The sequence below is a fragment of the Micropterus salmoides genome, unplaced genomic scaffold (genome assembly GCF_014851395.1).
Source record: "Micropterus salmoides isolate LMB-PRFRI ecotype aquatic unplaced genomic scaffold, ASM1485139v1 Ms_hic_scaffold_8, whole genome shotgun sequence".
NCBI classification, from domain to species: Eukaryota; Metazoa; Chordata; class Actinopteri; order Centrarchiformes; family Centrarchidae; genus Micropterus; species Micropterus salmoides.
The window spans coordinates 27,056,593-27,071,086 of record NW_024044570.1 but is presented as its reverse complement, the minus strand read 5'-3'; the positions used below and the strand labels follow the sequence as shown (position 1 = coordinate 27,071,086).

General features: G+C 40.9%; 1 protein-coding gene across 1 annotated transcript in view; it reads right to left on the bottom strand.

The window, feature by feature from the left end:
- Positions 1–3,180: 3,180 nt before the first annotated feature.
- The window catches only part of LOC119893282 (protein-methionine sulfoxide oxidase mical3a-like), an 89,591-nt gene continuing 78,277 nt past the window's right edge, over positions 3,181–14,494 (bottom strand). The window contains 4 exon segments of the mRNA XM_038705323.1: positions 3,181–5,594; positions 5,713–5,786; positions 6,730–6,829; positions 13,767–13,817. Of these exon segments, the coding sequence (XP_038561251.1) occupies positions 5,410–5,594; positions 5,713–5,786; positions 6,730–6,829; positions 13,767–13,817 (410 nt within the window). The 3' untranslated portion in view covers positions 3,181–5,409.

The window sequence follows — 14,494 nt, the reverse complement described above, 5'->3', positions numbered from 1 at the left end:
ATGTAACTCGTTACTACCCACCTCTGCCCCCTAATGATGTCGTTAGCGTTTCTCGGGTTGGGCTTAAAGACTTAAACGTGCCGTAGAATGGAAAACTGTATTTACTTTGTCATAGCTGAATAAGTTTAGTACATGGAACTGACATACCGTGAGCCTCAGTCACCATTGTTCCTACTTCAGATGTAAATCTCGCACATCCAAAAGACAGGGGGAAATGGGCAAATGAATGCTAGATGTAAGGCAACATCAGAAGCAGAATCAGCTTTGACTCAGGGTTGTACGTTGCTTACTAATAAACTAATACAATTATAAAATAAGATAAAATAAAATCAGACACAGGCTACACAATGTATACAGACTATTTATTTATTTATGTATTTTTTAACCTTTTTTTATTCAGGGAAACTTCACTGAGAGGAAGCCTCTCTTTTGCAGGAAGGCCCTGATCACATTCACACTGTTACACATTCACACTGTTACACATTCACACCTGGAAGCTGCCCACCGCAGCCTGGTCTGCTGGCCACTAAGCAGCTCCACTGGAGCTGTTGGGGTTATGGTCCTTGATCAAGGGCACCTCAGTGGTGGTAAATGAGGGAGGGCAAGCACTGCTTGGTTTACTTTCCACACCCAGATTTTATCCTGCCGGTCCGGGGATTGAACCAGCGATAAAAGCTCGCTTCTCTAACCTTTGGGCCACCACTGCCCAAGTACTATAAACAGAAACAAAAACAACATAGACAGATGGAGAGTGCAAAGGATGCAGGAGTAAATTATTATTATCATAATATATTATTATTATGTACATGTCGGAGGTGAATGTGATATGCAGGTACACATACATGCATACATGTACAGATGTACACAGTGTGATGGAGCATAGTGCAAAGGATCCTGGGATAAATAAGTATTATGTGCAGGTGTTATGTACTTGAGGTAGGTGGATTTGGTACACAGTAGCCTACAATATGACAATATAAAAATATGAACAAAATGAACAGCACTGAAATAGAAAATTATGAATAAATAATAAATCGTGGGCAGTAAACAGGTGGCTGATTAGAGGCAGAGTTACTGGATTATTACACAGGAGTTGTTCCTGACACTGTGAGTCAGAGTGATGGCTTGTGGGAAGAAACTGTTCCTGAGTCTGTTGGTTTTGTCATACAGTGCTTTGTAGCGCCTACCAGAGGGGAGGAGCTGGAACAGGTTGTGTCCGAGGTGAGATGGATCTGCAGTGATGTTTCCTGCCCGTTTCCTGACTCTGGAAATGTCTTGAATGGAGGACAGGTTGGCACCGATGATCTTTTCTGACTGTCAGTTGTAGTCTGCTGCTGTCCTTTTTGGTGGAAGATCCAAACCAGACTGGGATGGAAGTGAAGAGGACAGACTGGATGATGGCTGTGTAGAAGTGGCCTTCTTGATGATGGTGCCAGTGTTGGGCTTCCACTTTAGGTCTGGGATATAATGGACCCCAGAAACCTGAAGGATTCCACAGCAGACACAGGGCTATTGGGCAGGGTCGGGGGGCTCCTCCTGAAGTCCACGATCATCTCCACAGTTTTGACCATGTAAAGCTCTAGGCTGTTCTGGCTGCACCAGAGAGCCAGCTGATAAACCTCCCATCTGTACGCCGACTCGTCACCGTCCCGGATGAGGCCGATGACCGTCGTGTCATCAGTGAACTTCAGGAGTTTGACAGATGGTTCTCCTGAGGTGCAGTTGTTGGTGTAGAGGGAGAAGAGCAGGGGGGAGAACGCACACACCCCTTGGGGACGCCAGTGCTAATAGTCCAGGTGCTGGATGTGGTGTTCCCAAGCCTCACCTGCTGACTCCTGTCAGTCAGGTGAGTCAACATCTAGGATCATTAATATTTACGCCCCCAAAATTTACATATACCAGCCCATGTTCTAGAGAAGCGGTCATATGATCTCATAGAGCCTTCAAGAGGCCACAGCTAAAATGGTGTGTTCAGAAAGAAGGTGAAAAGAGGTGCTGAAGCAGTGGACAATGAGAAGAAAACAATGCGTTTCATTAAGATTCAAGCACGTAAACATTTTCTAGTAGAAACCCAAAAATGAGTATTCTACGGCACCAGCACTGCGCAGAGCGGCACAAAGCGCAATGCAAGTGTCAATGCCGGTTTCCAACCACCACAGTTTCAGTCACATTTTCCTGTCCAGCACCCACGTTGTGTATATAACAAATGCACTTGCGTCCATCTGTGTGCCCATGGGAGGGTTGGGCTGCGGTTGAAAAGTCTGTTTTTGCTGAGGAAGGTTCCTAACTGAGTTAAATGATCTGGAAGTATTTAAGTGGCAGCCATGATATGAGCTGGTTGAATTGTGTAAATGCTAAGGAAAGGTGTTTCAATGCTTCCTTTCTTATCTTCTTTAGCATAGACTGGACCATCCTTTACGGGGGGAAAAAAAAGGAGATAATGCCATCCCACCATTCTCAAACTCAAATGATAAAATTCATCGACCATGGAGGATAAAGAATGTCCATCACCATGTAAGTTACCATTTATAAAGGCTTTTCTCTCTCATGCCATAACTTGGCATGCATGTGTTTTGAACTGTGAGCAATTATTAAAACCAATATGGGAGACTATAATTGTTACTGCTCTTGTAAAATGATCAAAGTGAAGATTATGTAGGCTAACGTTATGTGTTCAGTTTGCATTAGTTATTTTTAGCCAATGTATTTCCAGCCTTCAGCAATATCATTAATTCATTTTACTTCAGTTACAGATGCTGACACCCTTGCCTTCAAGGATCAAATTGGATAACCTAAACGTAATGTATGTATACGTAAACTACAACTGAGGTGTGGTCAGGTGCATGGTCGTCAGATTGCTATCTTGAAGCAGCAGAAAGCAATTGCGCCATTGATCAACAAAAATCTGGTCTAAAGTCAATGGCATAGTATTTCCCTGCTATTTAAAAGGTGAATTATTCAGATAGAAAATTGCTCCCCATCAAGAGAAACCCTGTGTGCATTTACCCATGAGGGACAGCAACATAACTTCAATGAGTGTTTAAATCTAGCTTTTTGACAGGATCAATCGGGATGCACTGATTGCAGCCTCTCTAATCATTAAAGTAAATCATTAAAGAAGACGCTCATACATCAATACAAGACACAATAAAGGAATCGCCTGGAAGGCAGAGATGTGACTCATGGCTATTTCATCATAGTTTATAATAATGCAGCGCAGTGAGGATACAGACGTTTCATATGAGCAGAGTGTCTGCAGTGCAACTGACACACTTCACTGATAAACCACAGAACTGAAGAGTAAAATAAGGCTTCACGATCAAAGAAAGTTTTCATATCACGTCGACATTTCTGCCCATATTGACCCTACTTGTTGATAATCATAATCCATACAATTAAAAAATAACATTTTAGTGAACAAACAGTTAAAAGAACAACTGCATTGTTTTATTGCCGTTCTCAGCATACATCCAACACCCCTATGCATTTTAGCTACATGAAGCATTTACATTACAAGTCTTGTGTCAACAGAACGCTTTAAAAATTAGGATTCATTTTCTTTACATATAATACAGTTTGCACAAATGTTAATAAATATCAATACAATCATGTCAAATGTGTGACGCACCATCTAAAATGACAACCCTTAAAATTATATAACTTTTTTTTCTCTTTTCTTTTTTTTTTTTTATATATTCACAGCTCATACCAAGTCATAAATATAGCCTCTAGTGTTTCTGTGCTGTAAAACAGTGACCGCCTGGATTTGTACAGTTGTCATAAAGGCTACTGGATGTGACTGCCTACCAGATAAACCACAATGTTCCTGTTTGATACAAGTTGCTCATCAAGCACTTTGCATTTCTTTAGCGCCCCATTTAAAGTAATCTATTTGTTTGTTTGGGGACCGGCTGGATAAAAGTATTTGAGAAAAAAAAAACAGGTAAAAAAATCTCAAGTTCCAGTGGGTTACATGGATGTGACTACCTCCAAAACAAGATAACTCAGAAATGAAATAATATAATATAATAAGTATGGAGAATGAAAATAAAAAAAGGCATCTAGTTCAAGGGTAAAGTATTAACACTGCCATATACTGGTGTAAGTGTGTAAGTTCTTGTGGTGTACTCCTCAGATATTGCAGCGCATCCACCAACAGAGACAGTCCTGTGGCACAAAATGAATAATGTGAGCTACGCTGACCATCCACTAACAGTGAAATCGGCTTCATTAACGATGACGTCCTACACATATTGTAGGACATGTATCTGAACATGACGAGACAGTTCCTTCAGAGATGACTCCTTTTAACAGTTGTTTTACCTCGCTACAGTTTACCAACTTGAACACGATCGATATGTATTTGTAAACTTCAAACTGTCAGTGTGATATACAGTGAATGGCATGTCCCGAAGAGGCCCGTCATTATCAAGTCATGTGAAATGATTTAGTGTTCCTATAAAGTGTAAGTCTGTTTTCTGTGTCCTCGCTATCAAAGACAAGGTTAAGTTCTTCTATTTGCCTGCAGCCTTCATTCCCGACATGCAATGGCTTACGGGTGCCTGGGAGATATGCACAAGTACAAGACAATGAGATTCTGGGCACTCTCCTGTGAATGCAAAACAAAAGAAAATATTTATCTGTTAAATGCAAACAAAAGATAATAAATGCATAAAAACATGGCCTTATTTAATGAATTCTTAGTGTTGACTCACTAAACACTCTGTGGAGGGAAAAAAAGAGAGGGGGCTAGATTTCCTTGTTGTCTTTGTGGTTCATTAAGATGCGGAAGTCAGTTTGTCACTGGATAGAAAGGCAGCTTCAGCAGAGGATGTCCTCCCCACAGTCAGACTGAAAAGGAGAATCTGAGATCGACACTGGAGACATCACTCCAGCATTTAAAACCCACCTCTGCAGCAGTCCTTTATGGAAGAGATGACCCTCCTACGCTGAATATGTGACTTGTTCTACACAACTATACAGAAAAACACAATTCTTTACAATTCCTTTACATCAGCAGGACTGAACTGCACTATTCCCTTTAGATAACCGAGAATGAAACGAGTCTTTAACATTCTCCCCAAGCCCCCCGTCCCTCCTCCCTTCCCTGTTTGAGAGAATCCACTTCAAGGCTGGGATGATAAAGCTGTGAATGTCCTCGCCTCTCCACCCACAGAGAGAGAGCAAAACAAGCAAAACTGCAAAGTGATTAACTTGGACTGCCTTTGGGCAGAGGATATGTAAACGTTGCAGACTACCCCAATGTCAGAGACAGCCGTAGTGTGTGCATGTGTGTGTGTGTGTGTGTGTATGTGTTGGGGGAATCTTTACACATTCACTGCTGCAGGTGTTCAGCAGCCTATTCTGATTCAAAGATGACCATTACAGAAGTCAATTGTTTCACTCCTCTTAAGCCCAGTTGAGGTTGAATCCTTTGGAGAGCATAACGGACTCCAGGTCCTTGTCCTCCTCCTTCTCCCGAAGCCTCTGCTCCTCCAAGAGGGCCACCAGGGCATCACGCTGCTCCACCACCTCCAACATCTCATTCAGGATCTGCTTCTCTTGTGCGAGCTCCTTCTCAGTCTTCAGGTGGTCTGAGAGAGGCACAGGGAAAACATGGAGTTAAAGAGAAAGTGATCGGATTATACAGATATAAACATTTAGAGCTAAAGTGACCGGGCTGCTAGCGTTAATGAATACTCCTGCATTCACCTTCCACAGCCATTCGCTCCCTGAGTTCCTGCTGCAGTCGGCTCTGCCGGTCCTCCAGCTCCAGCTCTCTGGCACTTGGGGACAGAAGAGAAAAACATGGACAAGCTAAGTTTGTTTCACTGAAGAATTATAGCTTCCAACGTGTATGTTTTTTGGCTGTATCGCCATTTATCTAAGCAGGATTTATTCTTATTATTATTTGTTTGGTCCACAAAAGATGAATAGTTAATCAAATGTTTTGCTCTTAGAAACTGATAATGAGATAACACTAGATAATTTAATGACTTGTCAGAATGTAATGAAGTTGTTTTTGTAAATGGATTGCAAATGTGATCTCATATCATTATGTTGAAAAATGATTATGACTCTTTGAGGGCTAACCTTTTTTTTAATTCATGATGTAATATTAATAATCATAATAATAAAGAGGTAATAAGTCATTATTGTATCATCTGTATACTCCTTATCAGGCTATAATTGCCTTGTACATAAATTATGAAAAATTATTACATCAACAGGCAGTTTATCACAGGTATTACAGGTTGCATTACATTTTTAGTCAGGCTGGCGCAGGCTCTGCTCTGTTTGGTTTAGAGTGAACTATTGCAGACAATCATGGTTCCAGGAACCAATCTTTATAACTTTGGTGATCTCTCGACATGTCCCTACAGCGCCTTCCGCAAGTCAAATGTTCCACTTGACCAAGACTTGAGTCAACCTCAGCTGTACTTTGAGAGTAATGCTAAAACAGCATGCTAAACATTAACACGTTATCAACCTAACTGTATGCACGGTATCAAGATAATCTGAGCACTAAACTCAAAGCGTAGCCTAGTCAAAGTGAGGCTGCAGCTGAAGGTGATAGCCAGTTTATAGTCTTTTTACTACATTTTGACAAGTTATAACATAACTCAGTTGTTTTGATACATACAAGCACCTACATGAGAATAAAAAAAACAAACAGAATAAAACTTTCCAATTAGCTGTTTATATTACTCCCAACAGTAATGTACTTACAATATCATGAGTTCTGACTCATAGCGGACCAGGGCATTTTTCTCCTGCACCAGCTTGAACCACTCTTGCATTAGCTTGGGATCGTCCTTCTTGCCCATGCCTGGGGGAAAGGAGGAGGAAAAGAGTGGGAGTGAGAAGCCAGATGGCTGGGAGAAGGCACTGATGTCACACAGACAAGGACTGACACAGGCAATGCAATGACAGCCAAGCCAGGATGTCCTCTCTGAGGGATGGTGAGGTGGAAGGACAGACTCGACACGCGCCATACTTAAAGATGGCGCACGGAAGATGGCGTGGAGCTACAGGTTTCAACTTTGGCAAACTTTTGCATACACGCGCACACAACCCACACACGCACAGACAGACAATACCTGTTGTTGCAAAGTTGAGAGTGTGTGTTTCCCAGTTTGGTTTTTGTGTCAATGTAGCTGCTCTTTGGGAGCAACTACCTCCTCCTATCAGTTCCTGAGTGAGTGTTCAGTGAGAAAAACCACAAACACCAAGGACCTATGGAAATGCTTTTCCCCTGCCCACATATTAACCCAGCAGCTGAAATAAAATCATTCTAGATACCATTCCTGCTGAGCGGTTGAGGGTAGAGGAAAAATGTATGTATTATTCTGCTGTCTTTACATATTCCGTTACAAGGTCAAATGTTCATGGGATGACTTATCATTGAGGCCAACAGTGAAGTTCACACTCCTCTCTTAAGTCTGCCTCAGGGTAAAGCATGTTCTGTGCTACTAGCATCATGCATTGCATTTTTCATAATCAGCTCTACCAGTCAGAGTGCAGAAGAGCTGTACACATCTGCAGCAGTCCCACTGTATTGCAGAGAAGACCAGTCTATGTGGCATGCTTAGAAAGGTCTCCTGCTGGGACGATGCATCCTTTACATTTATCTGACTGCTGCAGGTGGAGCCAAGCGGTTTCACTGAAACACTGGAGGGCAAACCTCGATGCAGCGTGACATACTTAGCTGGGGAAGAGGAGGCTCTTGCAAAATGAAAAGGAAAAACATTGTACACACATAAATTGCATGGTTGTGGTCTCAGGGGGCTGGCTTTCGCTAATTAACAGACAAGGGACAGAGAGAGGCAAAAGCTGGAGAAGAGTAGCTCACACTGGAGAGGAAAACAACATGTGGAGACGAAGGAGGAATTATAAAAGCATGGCTAAGTTTCCAAACCTATCCTACGAATCGGCGTTTTTCTTTTTCTCCTGAACTATTTCAACCTGTTCCACCGCCGCCAACCCTCAGCCCAAGGCTCCGAACACAAAGGACAGAAGAGCCACCGGTACAAAAACAGCAATAAAAAGAAAAGAAAAGAAAAAAATAGAAAAATGCTCACACAAACAGAAAAGCATGTTTCTTCACACGGATTAGGAGCTCAGGCAAAATTTCCACTGACAGGTGTTAGATATGGGAAAAAAAACAGATGATCCATTAATTTTTTAAGACTTGTTGTGTGTGAGACTTGAATATTTATAACAAACTCTCACACCATGCAAGTTTCTCACTCCTTGACCCACGAACTTGCCCGCGAGCTAGCCACGTCTCAAGGTGTTCACCGCTCGTGTTTATTATCATTTTATGATTAAATGACACTTTTATCATTTATTCAAGGGACAAGATGCAGATGATGCAGAATCTCTAAAAACAACAGCAAAAATGAATACTCCAAAAAGGACTATAAAGCTTTACGGTTCATTTTGGCTAAACAGAAAACGGAACACATGCTGTTGATTAAAGACACACGATAGCAGAGTAGGTTCCCCTTTGAGTAAATGCAGCTTCAAATATCTTTTTTCTATTATCCATTTTGTGAGACTCTGATTGTGCAGTTGACTGAGAATTGCATAACAAACAGTATATGCATCAGGTTTCCACTCGGCTTACTACAACTCTGTTTCCAAAAAAGTTGGCACGCTGTGTAAAATGTAAAAGTAAACAAAATGCGATGATGTGCGAGACATTGAAACCCCGTATTTACTGAAAATAGTATGAAGACAACAAAATGTTAGTTTTTAGAAAATGATATGCCCCATTTGAATTTGATGCCACCACTCTGTTGCATCACCTCTTCTTTTAACAACACTCTGTAAGCGTCTGGGAACTGAGGAGACCAACTGCTGTAATCTTAAAAGTGGAATATTTTCCCATTCTTACAGTCTTCTCAACAGTTCTGGGTCTCCTTTGTCGCATTTTTCGTTTCACAATATGGCAAACATTTTCAATGGGTGACGAGTCAGGTCTGCAGGCATTTTAGCACCTGGACTCATTTACAACGCAGCCATGCCTTTGTAATACGTGCAGAATGTGGTTTGGCATTTTCCTTCTGAAATAAGCAAGGCTGGTTATGAAAAATATGTTGTCTACTTGGAAGCATATGTTGCTCCAAAACCTGTATCTATTGTTCAGCATTAATGGTGCCTTTACAAATATATGCAGGTTACCCATGCCATATGCAGGAATGCACCACCATACCATCATGGATGCTGGCTTTTACACTGGCCTCTGATAACAAGCTGTATGTTCCCTCTCTTCTTTAGCCCAGAGGATGCGGGGGATGCGGGGTCCATGATTTCAGAAACAAACAAACAGAATTTAAAATTTTGACTCATCAGACCACAGGACAGTTCACCACTTTTCCTCAGTCCATCTTAAATGAGCCTGAGCCCACAGAAGGCAGCGGCGTTTCTGGAACTGGTGTGTATACAGTTTCCTCTTTGCATGGTAGAGTTTCAACTTGCATTTTTCTCTTTTAAAACTTTTAAAATCTTTTGTTGACACTGTCCTAACTTCTTGAAACATGTTGCTGGCATCAAATTTGAAATGAGCATACAATTTTCCAAAAACAATACAATTTTAAGTTCCAACATTTGATAAGTTGTCTTTGTGCTATTTTCAATTAAATATGGGGTTTCGACATCACATTATGTTATATTATTTATTTACATTTTACACAGCGTGCCAACTTTTTGGGAAACATGGTTCTACACAGCAGGCCTGTCGAGCTTTGGATTTCTCCTTATGTTGGAACTGTGTGAATCACACCCTAGTAAAAGCTGAGCTATTATATACTATTAAAATAGTTTGAATGCTAGTGTCTTTTTTTGTAACTTTACAAAACAACACCAACACAGCCAAAGTGTAAAGAATGGATGAAACAGTGTGTTTGCTGCAAACCTTAAGATTCTGAGCAAACTAACTTACTACCTACAGAATAACCTATTGCTTTCCAAGTCAAGGGGCATAAGCTAACTAGCTATCATTTTGTAGGGTTTCAGGTTACGTAACCCTAAAAAAAATTCAACATTTTTAATAAATCTTGATAAATCTCAATACTTCACTGAGTTTTGGGAACATTTCAGGGAAATCTACTGAGCCTTAACACACACAAACTGTGAGAACAGGAAGAGGAGAAGGACCAGTTGGGAGGATGATGGGGAGGAGCGCAAGGGGATAGCCCGGTTCTGGAGATCCGTACGGTTGCCATGGTAACCCGCCACAACCGTCAGCAGAGGCGGCAGGGTTACGTTACCTTCAGGGGAACAGCAGAGGCAGAAGGAGAGAGGTCTTCGGCGCGGTATCCCCACAAAGGGCTCAACTTCCACAACACAGAGGGAAAGAGTGTGAGGGGGTGACGTAGATGGGTGAGGGAGAAAGAATGTCGGAAAATAATGCAGGACGAAGAGTAGAGACGTTGCAGGGAGAAAAAGAGTAAAGGACACAGGAGTGTGGGTGGAGCAGGAAGGAGAAGGAGGGGAGAGAGGGTTGTGACGAGGGAGAAAGAACATCGAGGAGAAAAATCAAAAGGAGGGCAGGAGCACTGTGATAGGGAGAAGACAAATCACCTGGAGAGAGGAGGTGGGAGAGATCAGCTGTGTGGAGTGAGGGATGAGGAAAGGGGTAAAAATAGGAAACAGAAACAAGAGAAGACAGAAAACTTGGAGCACAGAAAGGGAAAATAATCCTCCTGTTTGATGTTGCATCTGTAGTTCTTCAGATAATCCTGTTAGGCAACAGCACCCTATGTCAGTTATGAAGCCTATACACATGGCCAGTGTTTATCACAGCACACAGAATGATTTAATCCCGTTATTAAAGCCATTACTGATCACCAGGAGATCAATCTCCCTCACAGTCACAGATAATTGCTTCATCTTTGAAGATGTTTCAGCCTCTCCTTGTAAACACTATTTGAACATGTTTAGACCACCCGGCTCAATTTGTTGATGGTGTGGGGACTTTTGAAGTGTAGCTACCATTGAAGTGCAAATTAGAGCTTTTCTCTAATATGCACCCGCTAAAGGGATTTTCTCCCAAAAGTAAGATCATTGTTAGTGGATGATGCTACCTTAACCCTTAACTAAGTGTAAAGTAAGGAAAATTCGGGGAGAATATGCAGATGGAGGAAACTGATGTTTGATAGTAACACACACATTCGGACTTGTGCCATCACATGACACAAATAGGAGACAGAGACTCAGTGTTCTCAGGCTGGTGGGTTAAGGAGCTGGGAGAATGCCAGATAATTACTACAAGGGACTATCACAGAGGAAAAAGTCAAATTCTGTTGGGAAAACTGCAATACAGATTGGAGACCTAGTAAAAATTTTATTTATTTGAAATGTATTGTTAGCACTTACCTTAATTGTATAATCATTAAAGTAGAGGATTAAAATAATATGGGAAATGATTCAAAGTATAGATCCTGGCTTTAGTTTGGGTACCCTCTGCAGGGTTCAAGTATAACCATGCTAATATAGCAACTATGCACTTTCCAGCCTGGTATTGAGTCAAAAACGCTACTATTGCCCATCAGGTGATCAAACACAGTAAGACAAAGAGGACTCTGAAGCTGTCAGCACGTGGGGATGCTCCTCCCCGCACATACTACACACATACTACATGGAATGAATTACCTCTATCGACTCAAAAATATAAAAACAAGTTGGATTTTCTGATAAAATGCCTCTTCAAGAACCCTGTCAGCCAGTTAGGTTAGAAATCTTCTTTTGTGTAAGGTCTACTAATCTTTACGTCAAAACCCCACGCAATCCTCTGTCTTATGAGTGACAACAACCAGCAGGACAAAACCACAGAGAAGCGCAGGCCCTGCTCAAATATGTGGAAATGTGGCACCTGTTTCTCACTCCTGTTGAGGGATTCCATTTTACAGCAGACATGAGGAGGAAAAGATGCATTCCACTCATATTCAAAGCCACAGTCTACAAGATCATGACAGATACCACGAGACGGCTGTTATTGATAACCAATCACAGCTTGGACATAGCAGCTAAGGGTCAATGGTTGCAACATTGCCTATTAGAACACACTACACACACACACACATACGGGGAGTAATGCAACTGAGCAGGTATGAGAAAGTCAGGGTAGCCATTGCTGGGACTACAGGACAGAACTGCAGCAGCACAGAGCTCTGAGGGGAAGCTAAGAGCCATGCTAGCAGTTTAGTATGAGTCAGTCCAGGAAAGGGTATTCAATACTTTCACAGTTATGTGTTTGTTGGGAGGGAGGGGTCCAATGTTTGTAAATGTTTGCATGCTGTGACATGTGTCTCTTTTGTATGTTAATGTGCTTTTTCTTCATCTTTGATATTTTTTGGTGCAACAAAAAATTACAATATCAATATATTTTTCAGCATGTCAGACTACATAATCTTTTGTTCATCTGTGTCAGAATATCACAAAGACAGCTGTAAAAATTTAAATATGGTGTCATACAGTCAGCAACACAAACAGGTACATTGATACATTTATACCACAGCTGAGAGACGGTTTTGTGTTCTTTGTAATAATTACTTTTAAGGATACAGGCTGGTATTGTTCTGTAGCTTTCTTATTGTCAACAAATCCCGTGAAAAGACCAAAACAAACAGTGTGTTAGTCTGACTCCTAATACTTCTCTAACCCGTCTGTAGATCTCAGTCCTATTGGCTCTTAATGAATAAATGTTTAAAAACTGGTCACAAATATATTTTTTAAAGACAAAATCATTTCCTAAACCAGCTGAGCACTGTAGCAATGTTTTAGCAAAAGCTACTAAAACAGGAGTAGACAGTGTATTTGGTGGGAACCATTTTAATTACACACACTGTGCACTAGTATACAGCAGCAGGATGAAGTGTGTGTGACAGATAAACTACAGTGAACGTGTTGTGCACGTTTCTAATAGATGCTGGACAATAACTGAGCACAGATGAATGAGCTTAACAGGGTTAAATTTGCAAAGAAAATACTTTTTGCTTTTTTTTTTCCATTAAAGGTTTTGGGATTCGCTGACAATGTGAAAAATATTGAATATCAGCAACCTTATTTTTATGCTGTTTTCCAATCTTGACCACCATGCTGCTACTTTCATGATTTTAGCTAACAAATTCTTTGTTCATTTTATCTGGCAAACTATGTATCAATGAAAATACAAGAGAGGCCATCTTTAATGATCATGTTCTGTGAGTTGTATGAAATTGTAAGGTCAATAATGATTTTGCATTATTTACTTTTGTTTAATTGTGTTAACATTATTTATTTTGTTGTCTCTGTTGGAGTGGCCCTCAGTGTTTCTGTGCAGTATTTCTCTGAATGCAAGAATGTATATACTGCTGTTTGGATTTATGTCTCTGTTTATATCTCTGCTGCGGTTTGTATTGTGCAGTCTGAGGAGTGACAAATAAAAGTTCCTCATTAATTCATTCATTTATCATTCATGAGTTTATAGAGATCAAAGACGTTCTTAAGAGGACAGCACGAGGCCAAGTGTCTGATCTCTGTTTGATGTAAAGATTGACTGAACTAGAAACCCAGTGAGAGTGGAGGGTGAAGGGAGGGGGGAGTTATAGGAGCAGAAAGTATTGCAACAAGGCTAAAAGCCAGCCAGCAAATCAGCCAGCCAATAAAGGTAGATATGAGGGGTACAAAGCTCAAGTAGTAAAAAGGAAATAAAACGGGGCTGGGGGACAGATTGGGTTAGCCATCAGGTTACTTTAAAGCGACAGATTTGAAATACATACCGCCCAGATGCAAGTCCAGGATTTCACTGTAATTAGAATCTCCCCAATAGTCTACAATGACAGGGATATATTAGAGATAGGAGTTATTTCACACAGCCCCAAACTGGGCAAACAAACACACACACACAAAATTCTCCAACAGCTGCAGGTCATGCATGTTCTTGCAAACACACAAGACACAGACAAACACACATACACACCGCAGCAACACTCAGAACAAAGAGAGTCCGTCGGTACTCACCACAGCACATAATGCAGTCAGGTTGCGCAATACTACATGGCATTTTCCAAAAATAATAAGTTACTGCAACATAGATTTGTTGTTTTGCTGTTTGCTGGCTCAGTCTGCTTAATATCACACAATGTAAATATATTAATGTGCTGCGTGCTGACATGTTGAGGAAATTGTTTTGTTTTTTTTGTTTTTGTATTGCTTGCTTTTAATTTGTTCAAATAGCAAGAAAAGCTTTAATATCCTCCCATTTTGTACTATCCAATCCATGTGGAACAGTGTTTGATTACAATACGGCAGCGATTTAATAATTTCAGATTGAAAGAGCAGCTGAGGTTTAAGTGTGACGTTTCAGTATAACAGATGAAGTCAGAAACAACTCTGGATTGCTGTTACTCACCATGATAAAAAAAAAGAGAGAGAGAGATAAGACCTAGACAATTATCTGTATCAAGTCACTCAGCCACAGCAAATATTAGCAGAGAATATTCTAATA